Source organism: Tamandua tetradactyla, chromosome 25 (genome assembly GCF_023851605.1).
Source record: "Tamandua tetradactyla isolate mTamTet1 chromosome 25, mTamTet1.pri, whole genome shotgun sequence".
Classification (NCBI taxonomy): Eukaryota; Metazoa; Chordata; class Mammalia; order Pilosa; family Myrmecophagidae; genus Tamandua; species Tamandua tetradactyla.
Window position 1 is genome coordinate 16,674,161 of NC_135351.1, and position 19,905 is coordinate 16,694,065.

Consider the following 19,905-nt stretch of genomic DNA (forward strand, 5'->3'; position numbering starts at 1 on the left):
TAATCAAAAGTTACCACCCACAATTGAGTGGTTTACATCTCCACGGAAACAATCAAAAAAGATCCTACCCAACAATACTGAATGTGGAATAAAGAACTGGGGTTTTCTGGGGTGCACAGCAAATTCAAACTGGCACACCTACCACAGATGTAATCTGCCATAAATGAAATTCACATTGTGATGATTTAAGTCCCCAGGAACAGAATATCTGGGCACTGCCGTCTGGCCACTTGGCACCCTTGACAAAATAAATTGGCCATAGATGTTTATTTCTGAGCTCTCAGTTTGATTCCATTGGTCTGTATTTGTGCCCTTGCACCAGCACCATGAGGTTTTGATTACTGTAGCTTTGTAATAAGATTTAAAAATCAGGAAGTGGGAATCCTCCAGTTTTGTTCCTTTTCAAGATGATTTTGGCTATTTGGAGCTCCTTGTTTTTTCATATGAATTTGATGATTGGCTTTTTCTTTTCTGCAAAGAAGGCTGTTGGGATTTTGATTGGGATTACATTGAATCTGTAAGCTGCTTTGGCTAAAATTGACATCTTAATGAAACTCAGTCTTCCAATCCATGAACATGGAATGTTCTTCAGCTTATTTGGTCTTAATTTCTTTCAGCGGTGTTTTGTAGTTTTCTGTGTACTAGTCCTTGACATCCTTGGTTAAATTTATTCCTACATATTTGAATCTTTTAGTGGAATTTTCTTCTTGTTTCCTCTTCAGATTGCTCATTACTAGTGTGTAGAAGCACTGATTTCTGTATGTTGTTTTTATAATTCACTTTGCTGAATTCATTGTGGGTTTTTCAGGAATTTCTGTGCGTAGGGTCACGTCATTTACAAATAGGGAAAGCTTTGTTTCTTCCTTTCCAATCTGGATGCCTTTTATTTCTTTTTCATGCTAAATTGCTCTGGCTAGAATTTCCAGTATAATGTTGAATAAAGTGGTGACAGTGGATATCTTTATCTTGTTTTTGATCTTAGGGGGAATGCTTTCAGTGTTTCACTATTGGGTATAATGTTAGCTGTGTTTCAGTTATATAATAATTTAATGAAGTTTCAGTTATGCCCTTTATTAAGTTGAGTAAGTTTCCTTCTTTTCATGTTTTCCTGAGTGTTTTTATCAAGAAGGAGTGCTGGATTTTGTCAAATGCCTCATCTGTGCCAATGGAAATGAGCATGTGCTTTTCCCCCTTCATTCTCTTAATGTTGTGTATTACATCAAGTGATTGTATGTTGAAGCACTCTTGCATACCTGGGATAAATCCCAGTGGATTGTGGTATATAATTCTTTTATTGTGCTGTTGGATTCAGTTTGCCAGGATGTTTTTGATGATTTTATATATCATTTGGGAGAGTGGTCTGTAATTTTCTTTTCTAGTGATATCTTTATGCGATTTTGGTATTAGGGTGATGCTAGCCTTATCATTTTATAAAGAGGGAAGTGTTCCCTCCTCTTTAAGTTCTTGGAAGAGTTGAGCAGCTGTTCATTTTTCTCAGCATGTTTGGTAAAATTTACCGATAAAGCCATCTGGTTGTGGGCTTTTCTTTGTTGAGAGATTTTAATTACTGATTCAATCTCCTTATTTGTGATTGGTCTGCTGTGATCTTCTGTTTCTTCTTAAGTCAATGTAGGTAGTTTGTGTGTTCCCTCAAATTTGCCCGTTTTGTCCTGATTATCTAATTTCTTGTCATATGCCTGTTCATAGTATAATAGTACTTTTTATCATCTTTTTTATTTCTGTGGGGTCAGTTGTAATGTTCCCTACAATCATTTATGATTTTAGTTATTTGTGTCCTCTGTTTTTTTCATCATCAGTCTATCTAAAGGTTTGTTGATTTTTTATAATCTTTACAAAGAACCAACTTTTGAATTCATTGATTTTCTTTTTTAAATTTAGTTTGGAGTACTTTCACACTTTCAGGAAAAATAAAAAAGAAATCAAACCCCATATAAGAACTACAACATGTCCTTTGCCCCTAGATCCTCACTAGTTCACCAGTTTTAGCATTTTACCACATTTATTGTGTCATTCCATCAATCTGTTCATCTATCTGTTTGTCACTTCTCAATCCATTTGCTGAACACTTGATTGTAGGTTGTATATATCATACTCCTTCAATACTTAATACTGTTGTGTACATTCCCAAGGATATTCACTTATGTAACCATCTTAAGTGCAGTTATCAAATTCAAGAAATTTAACGTTGATATAAAGCTTACAGTCTTTATTCAGTTTTCTTACATTCCATAAACATCCTTTTAGGCCTTTTCTCCTCCATTGTTAGATCTCATCCAGGCTCGTGTATTACATTTAACTGTCATTCTCCCTGGTTGCTCATTTCGTGTGTGTGTGTGTGTGTGTGTGTGTAACATTTACAACAACTTTCCCATCTCAGCCACTCTTGGGCATACCATTCACTGGGATTACTTAGATTTATACTTTTTTGTACCCTCACCTCTTCCATTTTGAAATATTTCTCTCTCCACACTGAAACTCTACACTCATAATGTACTGACTCCCCATTACCTGTGCCCCTGGCAACCTGTATTCCAATTTCTATCTCTCTCAGCTTGCATGTTCAGTAATATTTTCTTTGTAGTTGCCATGGTGCTGAAATGTAACATCCTAAACCTGTAATGACCCTGTTTGCTCTGATGCCAACTTCACTTCTGTTATGTACACAAACTATGTCCCTATACCCCGCCGTCCCTCCAGCTTTGGTTAGTTCCTGTCACAAATAGCATATTTATACATTCTGTGTCCCAAATCACTGATGCATCATTACATCTTATCAATTTATCTTACAGATATTGTAGTAAGTAAAAAGTGGAGTTCAAACCGAAAACACAACAGTATAAGCATTTGTATTTACTCCTGTCATTATCTTTACTATAGATCCTTATTTCCTCTTATGGCTTTGACTGATTGCCTTTGTCCTTTTATTTTAACCTGTAGAAATCTCTTTATCATCTCTTGTAAGTTTGGGTTAGCTGCAACAAACTCCCTTAGCAATTGTTAATCTCTCCCTACATTTTGAAAGACAGTCTTGCCAGATATAGAATTCTTAAATGGCAGTTTTTGCTTTCAGCACTTTAAATATGTCACGCCACTGCCATCTTGCCTCCATAGTTTCTGATGACAAATTGTTATTTAATCTTACCATGGCTTCCTTGCATGTAACATATTGCTTCATTCTTTATGTGAATTCTTTCTTTCTTTTTTGGCATTTTACATTTTGATTATGATATGCACTGGGTTTGTCCTATTTGTAGTTTTTCAAGTATCTTGGATATATGTATTCCTGTTTGTTAAATTTGGAAAGTTTTCAGCCATAGTTTCTTTGCATATTCTCTCTGCTCCTTTCTCTCTTATCCTCCTGGAACTCCCTCAGCGTGTATTTTGGTATGTGATCTGTGATGTGTGATGGTGGCCCCCACACAGGTTCCTCAGGCTCTGTTCATTTTTATTCTTTCTTCTTTCTGCTTTTGAGACTGGATCATTGTAATTGTCATATCTTCAAGTTCATTGACTCTTTCTTTTGCTAACTCCAATAAGCTATTAAACCCCTCTAGGGAATTTTAAATTTCTGTTATTAGTTGTCTGCTCTTTTTGTTCCTTTTCATAATTTCCATCTCTATATTAATAGTCTCCTTGTGTTTATCTGATGTTTTCCTGAATTCTTGTATTTAGTTTGTCCATGTTTCCCTTTGCTCTTTGAGCATAATTAGGACGATTTTTTAAAAAGTCTTTGGTATATTCCAGGTCTTATCCTCATTAATAATTTCTAACGTTTTAATCTTCTCCTTTGCTGGGCCATCACTACCTGATTCTTTGTATGTTTTGGAATCTTTTGTTGAAACCTAAACATTTTGATATTTTAAAGTATTATTTATCATTGGAATTTAGACTCCAATGTTTCTGTTCTTTAAGCTTGTATCCAGTTAGTGTTATGATAGAAGTTTTGTTGAATTGTGGTAGGTAACCAAAAAAGGAAAACAAACAAACAAACCACTTTTACCCAGTCTTTGCACGCTGATCTGTGTAAGCATACTTCCTCAGTGCTTACGCATACAGTGAGTTTAGAGAATAGCTCAAGGCAATAATGTAGAGACTGCCCTGATTCTTCTGGCACATATGTTTTATCTTGACATGCACATATGGCCTGCGGAATTCCGCTGTTTCCACAGATATGAATATCCCCTCTTCCCTTAGAAACAGTTTCCTCATCCCAAGCATGTACTTTGTGTCCTAGAGCTTGTCCCAGGCACTTGACCTCTCTCCCACAGCGTTCTGTAGGATGTTCTACGAGCTGCCTTCTACACACAGGACAAGTTCTGGGATGGCTATCACCAGACCGACGGGGCAGGCGTGCATGCTCCTAGTATGTGCACGAGGGTTATTACTCTTCCTGAGGAACCAAGACCAGGGATCCATGCTGGAAGTGTAGGTCGGTTCCACACCAAGCCCAAGTGAGGGGTAGAAGAGAGCTATTCCAATGTGCCATGAGATTCTGCTATTTGTAAGTACCATTTTTTCTTGATTTGGTGTTCTCTCCGTTACTGCCATCCTTAACTACCTTCTGGAGCTTTGATGTTTTTGCCAGTTTTGCTGGTTGTTCAAAAGCTTCTGTGAGGGTATGGAGCCCTGACGCATCTCACTGCCATTTTGATTGGAGTGGGGTCCTCTCTCTGTTTATTTCAATCTCTATTTAATTTATTGCCACTCTAATCCTTATTTCCTTCCTTCTCACTTTGGGTTTAGTTTTCTTCTTTTTTTTTTTTCAGATTCTGCAGTTGTAAGTTTAGTTTGAAGTTGTTCTTTTTTAATGTAGTTTATTGATAGCCATAAATTTTCTTCTCAGCCTTGACTTTGCTATATCCTATAAGTTTTGGTATGTTGTGTTCTTGTTTACATTTGCCTTGTGATTTCTTCTTACCACTGATTGAGTGTGTTACTTCCCACGTATTGTGAATTTTCCAGTTCTCTGTCTGTTATTGATTTCTAACTTGTTTCCATTGTGGTCAGATAAGAAACAGTGTATGATATCAGTATTTTTTAATTTGAGACAAATTTTGTGATCTAATATATGGTCTGTCTTGGAGAATGACCCATGTGCATGAGGGAACAATGTTCTATATATTTGTTAGGTCTAATTTACAGTATCATTTAAGTCTTCTATTTCGTCATTGAAGTCTGTCTAGACTTTTATATCCATTACCGAAATTGATGTGTTGAAGCCCACTATTAATGTAGAACTGTCTATTTCTCTTTTCAAATTTGTCAATATTTGTTTCATATATTTGAGGCTCTGCTGTTAGGTGGATTTATATCTATAATTGTTAGGTCATCTTGTTGAATTGATTCCTTTATCGGTATATAGTGACATTCTTTGTCCCTTGTAACAGTTTTTGATTTAAAGCCTATTTTTTCTGATAATATAGTTACCTTAGCTTTCTTTTGGTTACTATTTTTATGATATATTTTTCCCATCCTTTCACTTCGAATCTTGAAGATGATTGAATAACTATAGAGCTTTTAAGGCATGACCAGTTGACTGTGAAAACCTGTAAGTGACACTCCCTTTATCTATTGTAGGGGAAGATGAGTAAGAAAAAAAAATGGCAAAAAATGAATAATGGTGGTATGGAGGTTTGGGATTCTGGGGTGTTCTTTTATTACTTTTACTTTTACTTTTATTCTTCTTCTTTTTTTTTTTTTTTAACATGGCAGGTACCAGGAATCGAACTCGGGTCCTCTGGCATGGCAGGCAAGCATTCTTGCCTGCTGAGCCACCGTGTCCCTTTACTTTTATTCTTATTTATTTATTTTTTTTTTGAGTGATGAAAATGCTCAGAAATTGGTTGTGATGATAAATGCACACTATATGATGATACTGTGAACCAATGATTGTATAATTTGAATGATTATATAGTATGTGAATATGTAATATGTCTTGTCTCAAGAAAATTGCATTTAAAAGAAAAAAAGCCAAAGGACTTGGGGAAGATGGCCGAATAGAGTTGCTTGAGATTAGCCCTGCTCCATGGAAAAGTTAGAGACGGGGCAGGAGGGTGACTGAGGTGGCGATTTGGGAATGCAGCTGACCTGGGAGAGCCTTCTGCACCACATGCAGCAGCCCTGGTTGCAGAGGCTGAGGAACTGAGAGGCAGGAAGCTGGAGCCTGGCACAGAGGCTCGGAGCTGCGGAGCCTGTGGAAGTGCGCAGACGGGAGCCCGGGACTAGAAAGTAAGCCAGGCTGTGTATCTTGGGTGTGCTCCCCTCACCAGTGCAGCCCCGTGACCTGCAACTCACCCCATACCCCACACACCCAAACCCCATCACCTGTTCCCATTCCCCATGCTCCAGGCGCCCCCACCCCACCAGCCCCCAGTGCATGTACCTGCCCCCCATCCCCACCCCAAGTGCAGCCCAGCTCACCTCTCCTGCACCCCTCCTGAGCACTCCCTCCCCCTGCCTGTTCCCTGCAGGCTATTGCCAGCGCATAAAGGCTGCAGACACTAACCTCCATCCCTAGACTACCCCCGCCCCCACTGCTACAGTGTCACAGAGCCTCACTCCACCCTGCTTAAGCTCTGCACATCTGTTTACAGCACTCCCAGGCCCGTGCATGCACACGGCCCCCTAGTCACATTGTTCAGCTCTGGGAACCACTTAACAGCAGTCCTAGAACCACATGTGCGCACAGCCCTCAGCCTCACTTCCCAGCCCTGAGAAAGTGCCGACCTGCACAGCCGGGTCACATCTGCCCCCAACCCATGAAGGCATAATGCCAGCCTGCTGCCTATGTGTGCACACAATAGGCTCCACGCCTTAGACCAGTGCACGCACTGGTTATGCTCACAGACTGGTGCACCCGTACAGCTACATCCTCCCTGGCAGCTGGGTGCCCACGTTCACGTAACATCCCCAACCTGCACCTATACCTGCCCTGAAACAAATCATGCACTGAATGCCCACCCCATGCCCTGCTCCCTGCTGAACAACCAGCTCACAAACATAAGGCCTTAGACTACTGAAAGAAATCAACCAAAGTAAATCCCTCAAGATATTTACATGTCACGAAGACAGCAGAAGGTCACTAAGCATATCACAATGCAGACAGGTATAGCCCTGCCTAATAACCAAATTAAAACACCAGAGGAGACAGACATTGGAACAAATAATCAAAGATGTTTATACAGGAATGGTGAGAAAGGGAGAAAGTTCAACTTTCCTAAATGGAGAATTCTTGATATTCTCATAAGCAGTGGGGACAACCAAAGTAATAGGCTGAGCCCCCAATCTTGGGGTTTGTTCATATGAAACTTAACCCCACAAGGGATAGGCTAAGCCTCTTAAAATTAGGCCTAAGAGTCACCCCCAAGAGAGCCTCTTTTGTTGCTCAGATGTGGCCTTTCTTTCTCAACCAATGTGACAAGCAAACTCACTGCCCTCCTGATTTCTACATGGGACATGACTCCCAGGGGTGTGGACTTTCCTGGCAACATGGGACAGAAATCCGAGAATGAGCTGAGATTCAGCATCAAGGGATTGAGAAAACCTTCTCGACCGAAAGGGGGAAGAGTGAAATGAGACAAAATAAAGTGTCAATGGCTGAGAGATTTCAAACAGAGTTGAGAGATTATTCTGGAGGTTATTCTTATGCATAATATAGATATCACATTTTTAGTTAAAGTATAATGGAGAGGCTGGAGGAAACTGCCTGAAAATGTAGAACTGTGTTCCAGCAGCCATGTGTCTTGAAGATGATTATATAATGATAAAGCTTTCACAATGTGACTGTGTGATTGTGAAAACCTTGTGTCTGATGCTCCTTTTTTCTACCTTATCAACAGACAAGTAAAACATATGGATTAAAAATAAATAAATAATAGGGGGAACAAATGTTAAAATAAATTTAGTAGATTGAAATGCTAGTGATCAATGAAAGGGAGGGGTAAGGGGTATGATATGTATGAATTTTTTTCTTTTTATTTCTATTTTGAATTGATGCAAATGTTCTAAGAAATGATCATGATGATGAATATACAACTATGTGATGATATTGTGAGTTATTGATTATATAACAAGAAGTTAATGATCTCGTGGTAAGAATGTTTGTGTTTGTTTGTGGTTATGTATCATAAAAAAAAATTCATGTCCTTCAAAATTGAAGAAGAAATTAAAGTTTTCACAGACAAAGAAGTCCTGAAAGAATTTGTCAACAAGAAACTGCTGCTATAAGAAATACTAAAAGGAATTCTGCTGGCTGGAAAAAAAAGATAGGAGAGGGAGGTCTGGAGGAGGGCACAGAATTGAAGAATACCACGAAGGGTAATTTAAAGAACACAAAAAGCAAGAGGGAAAAGAATATATAGATCTGACAAATAAAATTAAAAAGATAAGGTGGAAAGAAATGCACTTTCATTAATAACTTTGAACATTAACAGGCTAAACTTAACCAATTAAAAGATACATATTGGCAGAATGGATTAAGGAACATAATCCAGTTATATGTTGTTTATAAGAGACTCATCTTAGACACAAGGATTACAAATAGATTGAAAGTGAAAGGATGGAAAAAGATTCGCCATGCAAATTGTAACCAAAAGAAAGCAGGAGTAGCTATGCTAATATCAGACAGAACAGACTTTAAATGTAAAGACATCATAAGAGACAAAGAAGGACACTAATACTAATTAAAGGGTCAATTCACCAAGAAGATATAACAGCCATAAATGTTTATGCTCCCAATCAAGGAGCTCCAAGGTACACGAGACAGACATTGGTAAAACTGAAGGGAGTGATAGAGGTTTCAACAATAACAATAGGAGACTTCAATACACTGCTCTCCTCTATAATAGAACAACTAGATAGCCGATCAACAAGAAAATAGAGAGGTTTAATAACTTGATAAATGAATTAGACCTAACGATATATATAGGTCATTGCACCCCAAAGTACAAGGTTTACATTGTTTTCTATGCTCATGGAACATCCTCCAGGATAGATCATACGCTGGGGCACAAAACAGGTCTTTATAAATTTAAAAATATTGAAATTATAGAGAGTACTTTCTCTGATCAAAATGGAATGAAGCTGGATCGCAATAACCACCAAAGAATGAGAACATTCACAAATATATGGAGATTAAATAACACACTCTTAAACAACCAGTGTGTCAAAGAAGAAATTGCTAGAGAAATCAGTAGCTATTTGGAGATGAATGGAAATGAGAATACAACTGATCAGAACTTATGGGATGTGGCAAAGGCTGTGCTGAGAGGGAAAGTTATTGCCTTAAGTGCCTATATTAAAAAACAAGAGAGAGAAAAGATTGAGGACTTACCAGCACACTTGGAGGAACTTGAGAAAGAACAGCAAACTAACTCCAAAGCAAATAGGAGAAGAGAAATAACAAAGGGTAAAGCAGAGATAAATGAATGGGAGAACAAAAGAACAATAGAAAGAATCAATAAAACCAAAAGTCGGTTCTTTGAGAAAATCAATAAAATTGATGGGCCACTAGCAAGACTTACAAAGAAAAAAAGAGAGAGGTTGCAAATAAACAAAATCAGAATTCAGAAGGAGTGCATTACCACAGACCTTGAAGAAATAAAGGAAATCACCAGAGGATACCATGAACAACTTAGACAACTTAGATGAAATGGACAAATTCCTGGAGACACACAAACTGACTCAGGAAGAAATAGAAGATCTCAACAAACCAATCACAAGTAAAGAGATTCAATCAGTCATCAAAAATCTTCCTACAAAGAAAAGCCCAGGGCCAGATGGCTTCACAGGGGAGTTTTATCAGACATTGCATAAATAACTAATGCCAATCCTGCTCAAACTTTTCCAAAAAATTGAGGAAAAAGGAAATCTACCTAACTTATTTTATGAAGCTGATATCATTCTAATACCAAAACCGGGTAAAGATGCTATAAGAAAGGAAAACTACAGGCCAATCTCCCTAATGAACATAGATGCAAAAATTCTTAATAAAATATTAGCAAATCAAATTCAACAGCACATTAAAAGAATTATACACTGTGACCAAGTGGAGTTGATACCAGGAATGCGAGGATGGTTCAACACAAGAAAATCAATTAATGTAATACAGCACATTAACAAATCGAAGGGAAAAATCATATGATCATCTCGATTGATGCTGAAAAAACATTAAAAAAATTCAGCACCCTTTTCTAATAAAAACATTCCAAAAGATAGGAAACAAAGGTAACTACCTTGATATGATAAAGGGAATATATGAAAAACTGATAGCCAGCATCATGCTCAATGGAGAGAGACTGAAAGCCTTCCCCTAAGATCAGGAACAAGACAAGGATGCCCAGTGTCACCACGATTATTCAACACTGTGCTAGAAGTTCTAGCTAGAGCAATCAGGCAGGGCAAAGAAATAAAAGGCATCCAGATTGAAAAGGAAGAAGTAAAACTCATTATTTACAGATGATTTGATATTATACTTAGAAGATCTTGAGAAATCTATAGCAAAGTTACTTGAGCTAATAAACAAATTCAGTGAGGTGGCAGGATATGAAATTAATGTGCAAAAATCAGAAACATTTCTATACACAAGCAATGACTTAGCTGAGGCGTCAGTTAAGGAAAAAATTCCATTGAAAATAGCAACTGAAAGAACCAAATATTTAGAAATGAACTTAACTAGGGATGTGAAGGCTTATATACAGAAAACTACGTAAAATTGAAGCAGAGGCTTATAATACAGAATATAGGGGATTTAGAGATACATAGAAGCTAGAGATGGGTGCTATTGTGAAGATAAAAGAAATATTTAAGCTCTGTAGCCTCATATATTCTGGAGGAGCTAGAAGGTAAAATCTGAGAGGATGGTATGGTAGCCCATGACAAACTCTGGGATCTGTCCTGTAACCACTTGTTGAAGAGTGCTTTGGAAACTATTGCTTTGCTTTATATATATGGTATACTATACAATAAAAAAAGGTTAAGGAAAAAAATACATATTGGGTAGATGGAAATACTAGTGGTCAATGAGAAGGAATGGTAAGGGGTATGGTATGTATGAGTTTTTCTTTATTCTTTTTCTTTTTTAGGAAAGATGCAAGTGTTCTAAAAAATGATCATGGCAATGAATATACTACTATGTGATGATGTTTTGAGCCCTTGATTGTACACCATGTATGGAATGTTTATATGTTAAGAATCTTTGTGTTTGTATGTTCTTTTGTCAATAAAAATATTTTTTAAAAAAAGCCAAAGACATTAGCTCTTATCACAGGAGTTTGGTTAGTGCTGACAGAGGGATTTTGACTTTTAAGTGAGCTCGAGGTTATGGTAGGAAATGACAGGCTCAGAGGTTTGTCGTGTTTCCAAAAGACTAAAAGGCTCTTCTGGAGAAGCCAGAGCAGAGCTTGTCCCGGGCAGTGGTGGTACGGCCGTGGCCTCTGCAGGCGTGATGGCAGAAGGGGGCCTCGTCCAGGCGGCTCATGCCCCGCTCTGTCCCCCCCGGGCATGGCCCACCCCGGCCCCTGGTTACTCCACACGCAGCCCCAGCCGGTGAGAGGAGGGGACTGGCCTCCGTGCCACGCTGTGCCCCGACCTGCCTCTCCCCCGTCTCTGCCATCCAAGACGAGAGAGCGTCAGTGTCCTGGCCATCAGTTCTGAGTCGGGCTCCTTGTTCTTGTCCCAGGACGAGGGTTTTGTGTTGGGGACGGCCTCGCCTTGCGGTCTGAGCTCAGGTAGGAGGGCTGCCTGGAGATGGAGGCCGGAGCCTGAGCTCCCCGAGGGCAGCCACCGGTTACGACCGCCTCACCTGGGGTCAGTTTACTTTCTGGGCTTGCTTCCCTCCTGCGAGGTCTCACTGATAAGTTCGACTCCTACTTGAACTAAAAGTGGGAGGTCATGCGTCCCCATGGTGGGGATTGGAATCAGCAAGCCCCCCACCCACCCACCCAAAGGGAAGATGAATTTGGGGAGGAAGGACAGGCTTTGGGGTCCAGTGGACCTCACCTCACACAAACACATACTTCTGTTGTTACTTTTATGAAAGGAGATCCATTTTAAATCTTTACACTTAATCTTTATAGGCCATTTTAAATCTTCACAGCCACCCAGCTGCAGGGAAAGCAGCATTGTACACATCAAAAAGCCAAGCACACCGGGGATAGAGAGGGGAGCGCCATTTGCGTAAGGTGGCACAGGGGGTGGGAAGTGGGACTAAGATTCAAACCTGGTTCCATGTGCCCAGGGTCCCTTCTCCTTTCTTGAAGTTACTGTCCTCTCAGGCATCAGGCCCCAGGAAAAGACGTTGTCATGGCTATGCCACTTTGAAGCTCTAACAGCTCTCCAGAAAAGCCATGTCCTTTTTCCTGATCCAGTGTTATGGGGGCAGCCATGTTTCTTTTAGTCCTGACTCGGTATTGTGGGGTAGAAACTTTGATTGGAGTATTTCCGTGGAGATGTGACACATCCAGTTGTGGGTAGGCCCTTTTGATTAGATGGAAATGTGACTCCGTCCATTCACAGAGGGCCTTGATTAGTTTACTGGGGTCCTTTAAAAGGGGAGACATTTTGGAGAGAGCGCAGAGCCAACGTGAGGTCCATACATTTGGAGATGCAAAAAGAAAATGCCCCCATGGAAGCTGTTTGAACCCAGAAGCCAAAAGACCAGCAGACACCAGCCACGTGCCTTCCTGGCTGTCAGAGGTGTTCTAGACCCTTGGCCTTTCTTGAGTCCAGGTATCTTTCCCTGGATGCCTAAATTAAGACTTTTTTTTGTATGCTGTGTGGTAGGGGGTCATATTTCATTCTTTTTCCATGTGGCTGTCCCATGCAGCACTATTTATTTAATTTTTTTTTTTTTTGATTTTGGGAAGCACACAGGTGGGGAATCAAACCCAGGTCTCCTGCATGGCAGGCTAGAAGTCTACTGCTGAACTACCCTTGCACCTCCACTTAGGACATTTTAATGGCCTTAGAACTGTGAACTTATAACTTATTAAATTCCCTTAAAAAAAAAAAAAAGTGATTGAAAAAGTATTTGCAAAGCCCCCTTAGGGGAATGGTAAGAACGGGGAGAAATTCAGCTTCCCCAAGTTGAATTCTTGATATTCTCACAAGCAGTGTGGACAACCAAAGCTATAGGCTGAACTCCCAGTCTTGGGTTTGTTCATATGAAACTTAACCCCAAAAACGATAGGTCAAGTCTACTTAAAATTTAGGCTTAAGAGTCACCCCCAAGAGCCTCTTTTGTTGCTCAGATGTGGCCTCTCTCCAGCCAACACAACAAGCAAACTCACCACCCTCCCCCTGTCTATGTGGGACATGACTCCCAGGGGTGTGGACCTTCCTGGCAACGTGGGACAGAAATCCTAGAATGAGCCGAGACTCAGCATCAAGGGATTGAGAAAACCTTCTCGACCAAAAGGGGGAAGAGTGAAATGAGACAAAGTGTCAATGGCTGAGCGATTCCAAACAGAGTCGAGAGGTTATCCTGGAGGTTATTCTTACACATTGAGTAGATATCACCTTGTTATTCAAGTTGTAAGGGAGAGGCTGGAAGGAACTGCCTGAAAATGTAGAGCTGTGTTCCAGTAGCCATGTTTCTTGATGATGATTGTATAATGATATAGCTTTCACAATATGACTGTGTGGTTGTGAAAACCTTGTGTCTGATGCTCCTTTTATAAACCTAGTCAACAGACGAGTAGAACATGTGGAATAAAAATAAGTAATAAGGGGAACAAATGTTAAAATAAATTTAGTTTGAAATGCTAGTGATCAGTGAAAGTGAGGGATAAGGGGTATGGTAGGTATAATTTTTTTTTTTCTGTTTTCGTTTGTCTTTTTATTTCTTTTTCTGAATGGATGCAAATGTTCTAAGAAATGATGAATATGCAGCTAAGTGATGATATTGTGAATTGCTGATTATCTGTGTTAATGTTTTATTTCGTTTGCTAAAATTTTTTTTAATTAATAAATAAATTAAAAAAAAAATTGTTCCATCGCTGGCCTATTGCATTCTGGTGGCATTAACAAGCCAAAACAATGGCCTATGGGGATGATTTTTATTTAGGTATCTTAAAGTATAATTTCATGTAAGGTCAAGTTTCAAAATATAGGAAATCAGTATGAGATGTAAATGTCCAATGGTACACTGGATTGATAGAGATTTTATTCTCTCGTTTAGGTATGGCGGATTTTCGGAAGGTGTTTGCAAAAGCAAAGCACATTGTCATCATCACAGGGGCTGGCGTTAGTGCTGAGAGCGGGGTTCCGACCTTCAGGGGAGCCGGAGGATATTGGAGGAAGTGGCAAGCTCAGGTTAGTCATGTTTCCGGAAGACTAAAAGCCTCATCTGAATGAAACCAGAGCACAACTGAAACCAGAGTTTATACTGATGTCTAGAGGGAGACATTTTGAAATTAACCTTTTATCTTGTTCATTTTGGCATCAACATAGATAAAGTTCCCTGTGATTAAGACATAAACTGTAGGCAAGCAGGCCCTTTCCCTACCTTCTAGATATGTGTAGATTACATTTCTTCAGGCATCAGATTTCTTCTAGTAATTGCATTAATGTAGAATGAGAAAATCTTGGTTAGCATAATTCATATCTGCTCTAAAGACAATGAAATTAACTACTATACATTTTTAAAGTTTCTACGATCTTTTCATGTAAAAACTGAAGTGGAATTGCTGAAACCTTAGGGCTTGATGTCCAAAAATGTAAATGATGGCCTTGGAATGTAAATTCTCTGAAGGCTTGGATCTTTTTTAAATTTGATTTTTTTTTTTTTGGCATGGGCAGGCACTGGGAATTGAACCTGGGTCTCTGGCATGGCAGGTGAGAATTCTGCCACTGAGCCACCATGACCTACCCTAAATCTAATTTTTGTTGAGGTATATTTTATACACAGTAAGAGTCACCAATTTTAAGTCTGCAACTCAGTGAGTTTTGATGGGTGTATACAGTTGTGTAGGTATCTCCAGAAACCTGCCAGAGAGCATTTCTCTTCCCCTAGGATGTGCCCTCATGGCCCTGTCCCGTCAGCCCCTCCTCTCCCCCTGGTCTGGGCAAACACTAGAGTTTTAGAGGCCAGAGATTTTTGTCTGTTTATTCACTCCTCTATTTCCAGCTCCCAGAACAGTCACTGGCACATGGCCGGTGCTTAATACATTTTTGTTGATTGAATGAAGGAGATCATAAATAATTACTTCAATACATGACTTCCAAATTTAGTAGGTTATTTCTTGTTGAGCGAAGAGTTCATGAACCTGCCCCTTTCCCTCCCCTTTCAAGTGTCTCAGGCTGGCGAATGTTGGGAGCACTGTGTCACCTCTTGGCCGGCCTCCGGGTAAGGTTTGGGTTCAGCACCTTCAAGTTAAAAGAGAGGAGGAGGAGGAGATGGCGCAGAGGGCCTTTGGGGCCCAGCAGGAGAGAGAGAGGAGCCGGCAGAGAGAAGCCCCCGAATTAGAAGCAGCAACAGGGACGGGAGCTCCCGAGGGTAGCAAGAGATGCTCTAGAGGAGGACACGGTCTCAGTGTGAGAGCTGCTCAGAGGCTGTGGGGAAGCAGAGACGTCGGCAGGATGTATTTGACTCCAGCCACATTCCAGGGACACAAACCAGCCCATGTATACCCACATGTACCCATATTACAGATTCATGTGCCACCACTGATCTGCTTCAGGCTCCTTGTGTCCCAGGTGGAGGACATGCGGGAGTGGAAGGGCAGGGCTGACGGCAGTAATCCACAGCACACGCAAGCCACTCACAACATGAAGGCTGACATTACAGCCAGGGAGGAGGGGGCCCTTTTCCATCAGGGAAAACACATAGATGTTCAATGTGGGAAACGTGATAGAGAAACCATACTTCTTTTTAAAATCAACATTGAGGTGGAATTGACGCAAAATGCGTTTGTGTATTCATTTGAGTTTTGACAGCTGTGTGACCCACGTGACACCACCTCGCTCACGGGTGGAACGTTTCGGGCATTGCTCACAGTCCCTGTGCCTTTTCCCTGCCAGCCGCAGCCACCCCCGCTCTGCTCCTTAGAGGACTCCTCCTGTGTACTACATTCCAGAATATATATGTACGGGGTTTTTGTGTATGTATGTGTGTGTGTGTGTGTGTATATATATATAGTTATTAAACCAGAATTTCTCACATTGCTACCTACCATAACTTGCTAAACCCCAACCAAAACCATTCCAGCCAACCCTAAAGAACACCTAGGGCGATATATAAAGTTCTACAAAGGTCCCATACTCTAGGGTAACATTCCAGAAACCTACAACCTCCAAATGGGTCCCTGGACCAGGCAAGTCCTAAAATGCAGAGGGGCCAACCCCTGCAGAACATCAGCTAGTTCCATCCCCCTACCCCATATTGCTGACAGATCCTTCCAATATGAAAAAGTTAGAATGGCCATAGCCCAAATACCTTTAAAGAGTGGGATAGAAAGACCAAAGGTGATGGTGGAGTTATACTGAGAAGGTCAGGTTTAACAAATGAGTATGATTGCTGAATCATTATATTGATATTTCTTTTCTTTTAGTCTCCAGTACCTTAGAGCAACTAGAAGTAATAACCTAAAATTGTGGAATTGTAACCCTTATGAAACTCTGAAATGTGTTCTACAACCAATTGTTGTGCTGTGCTTTGGAATTTATTGCTTTTTTGTATATATGTTATCTTTTCACAAAAAGGAAGAAAAAAATATTGCTTCTAGCCTCCAGTGTTTTGGAGCAGCTAGAAGAAAAAATCTGAAATAGTCAAATGGTAACCTGTAACAAAATCTGAAATCTATTCTGTAACCACTTGTTGAAGTGTACTTTGCAAATCATTGCTTTTTCGTTCTTCTCTTAGTATATATGTTGTATTTTACAACAAAAAAATGTTTAAAAAGTTAAAACAGTTTATCAACCATGGCCTGCATACCTCAATTGGGGATTTTGCATTGCACTTTCTTCCTTGAAAATACCTCAAAATGAGATTGACTTCATTTATTTTGAGGCTCTGTGAAGAAGTAGATTCAACCCAAAATACTTTCCCAATATCACTCTACTTGATGTTCATAACTTAAGTGAGGGGTCAGTGGAACAGGTGACAATATCCCTACCTTAAAATTAGAGAAATTAAAGCTGATTTTTCCAAAGTCCCAGGTTGGTCCTAGGACTAGGAGTTACACGCACAGAGGCTGCTCCCCAGGACCTGCTCTGCCCAGGGACAACCTGGCCTGAACCTGAAACAGACAGACCCGTGTTCCGAGCTGTACCTCCGAAAGCTGCCTGCTGCTGTTTTAGAAGACAGGGTCTGCAGGTGTTTCCCACACTTGGCTGGCGTCTCCACCTTCACACCCCGCTGCCCCTCTGAGCTCTTTATTCCCCCCGCCCTGACCTCCGTCCTCTCCCGCTGCAGGACTTGGCTACCCCACAGGCCTTTGCCCGAGACCCGTCCCGCGTGTGGGAGTTTTACCACTACCGGCGGGAGCTCATGCAGAGCAAGGAGCCGAACCCCGGGCACCTCGCCATCGCCCAGTGTGAGGCCCGGCTGCGTGAGCAGGGCCGAAGGGTTGTGATTGTCACACAGAACATCGACGAGCTGCACCGCAAGGCTGGCACCAAGAACCTTCTGGAAATCCACGGTGAGGGCCCCTCGGCCTCACATGGGCAGGGGAACCAGATTTTAATACATACGTCTTGCCATTTCAGCCTGACACCTGACTCCTTGACTCCCTGTTTCCCAGGCATCTGTCCCTTCCCCTAGGATGCTTGTGATGCTTCATTGGTGCCAAGTGACCCTTGAACAGTGGCTTCAGGTGATGAGAGCAGCATCTTGGCCCACTCTCATCAGTCACTACTCATTTTCTACATCCCTGCTACTCAGTGTGGGCAGTGAGCCCCCAGCACCAGCACCCCTTGAAGCTTGCTAGAAATGCAGGTTCTCACCCAGACCCATTGCAGTTTTACAGCCTTCCCAGTGACTCACAAAACCAAGGGGCGCTACAGTGGAGTTGATGCCATTAGTATGCTCCCTTTCTTGCCCTCTCTGCCTTTCTCTCTCCTTCTCCACTTTGCCTTCCTCTTCGGGTTGGCCTCTCTCCTCCTTCTGCATGTGGTCTTTCTCCATGAGCAGAGAAGTAGCTTCTGGGAGCTCCAGGATTACTGTAGTTTAAGTACCTCTTATGACAGCGAGCCTCCAGATGGCCTTGCTCAGGTCCCATGCCCATCCTTTTGACCAAACACTCCTGCCAGAGCCTGGGGTACTGTGATCAGCCCGGTCTGGAACATGTGCCCATCCTTGTGTCTGGGCTGTGACTGACAGCTCCATCCACTGTGGGATGGAGGAGGGGTGGTTCCCCAAAGAAGGAATTCTGGACAGAAATAAAGAATATGTATATCCATTATGGTATACAGACTGGGCATGTGGTAAATATTTTTTAAATAATTGTGGTCACTGTTACTGCTGTAGCTCAGTAAGTGGTTGCCAGTATAAGTTTTTTTCTCATTTATTAGACATTTATTTGCTGAGCTGCTTTTATATAAAAGACTCAAGATTTATTAAATCAAAATTAAGAGTGTATAAACCCATCCCAAGCTATTGCACCTTTATCCATCACACAGTCAGTACATTGTGCTCTTAGCTGTAGACTAAGATTCCCCGACCCTCGTGCCCATTTCAGCTCCACCTAAACATGGGCCCAAGGGAATTTGAAAGCACCCAAGTCACATGGTTATTCCTCAGTCTCTCTCCCCTCTAGACTATACTCCTGGAGGGCTTGTGCTCCTGGCTTGTTGAGTGGTGCCTCGTGCCTTTATATTTCTCATGTTATCTAGGGTAGGTGTATTTGCTAAAATGGTGTATAAAAATTAAATGATTTTGCACCCTTTTAGATGTGGAGATGATCACTCTTGATTATACTAAACCCTGGCCTTGCTCACCTTGTGTTTTTCAGGTAGCTTATTTAAAACTCAATGCACATCTTGTGGAAATGTGACTGAGAATTACAAGAGTCCAATTTGTCCAGCTTTATCAGGAAAAGGGTAATATACAACACTGCAGAAGAACTGTATGGTATTTTCTCCTTTAAGATAAACATAAATGTGAGGAAATTGAAAATTTGTTTCCAGTGAACATTTATGACAAATAAGACTAGATACAGAACCAGGCACACCTCGGAGATACTGGTTCCAGACCACCACAATAAGCAAATATCTGGTTTCCCAGTGCATATAAAAGTTATTTTTACACTATACTGTGGCCTACTAAATGTGTCATAGCATTATATCTAAAAGAAAAAGAAGTACATAACTTAAAAATCCTTAATTGTGGAAAAATGCTAACCATCATCTCAGTCTTCAGTGGGTCGTAGTCCTTTTGCTGGTGGAGGGTCTTGCATTGATATTGATGTCTGCTGAGACTCATCTGGGTGGTGGTTGCGGACGGTTGGGGTTGCTGGGGCAATTTTTTAAAATAAGACAACAATGAAGTTTGAGCATCAGTTGACTCTTTCACGAAAGATTTCTTAGTAGTGCCCATTGCTGTTTCATAGCATTTTACCCATAGTAGAACTTCTTTCAAAATGGTCAGTCCTCTCAAACCTTGCTGCTGCTTTTTTATTTCTCTGTTCTTTGTTTATACAAATGATACTCTTTTTTTTTCTCCTATTATTTCCTTCAGTGCTCCAGACCCTGAAACCCAAGATGCTAGAATCCCAGTTGAAAAACTTCCCCGGTGGGTAAAAAAAAAACAACTTTGATCTGTATTTGATGTTCCAAATGGCAAAAAAAGGAAAATTAAGAATCAAAGCCTAAACGATTAGTTGGTCAGAGGCCTTTTAAATCAAATGCACAAATGGAGCCACCAGCCCTGACCTGTGAGGCCAGGGCCCA

The 19,905-nt window shown here is 40.9% G+C and overlaps 1 protein-coding gene across 3 annotated transcripts in view; it reads left to right on the plus strand.

Annotated features, from left to right (window-relative positions):
- Positions 1-19,905, plus strand: part of SIRT5 (sirtuin 5) — a 49,034-nt gene that overhangs the window by 22,114 nt on the left and 7,015 nt on the right. For all 3 annotated transcript variants that reach the window (XM_077143779.1, XM_077143778.1, XM_077143781.1), the window contains exons 3-6: positions 14,198-14,331; positions 17,432-17,657; positions 18,969-19,056; positions 19,694-19,747. In XM_077143779.1, the coding sequence (XP_076999894.1) occupies positions 14,198-14,331; positions 17,432-17,657; positions 18,969-19,056; positions 19,694-19,747 (502 nt within the window). The remainder of the gene's footprint in view (positions 1-14,197; positions 14,332-17,431; positions 17,658-18,968; positions 19,057-19,693; positions 19,748-19,905) is intronic.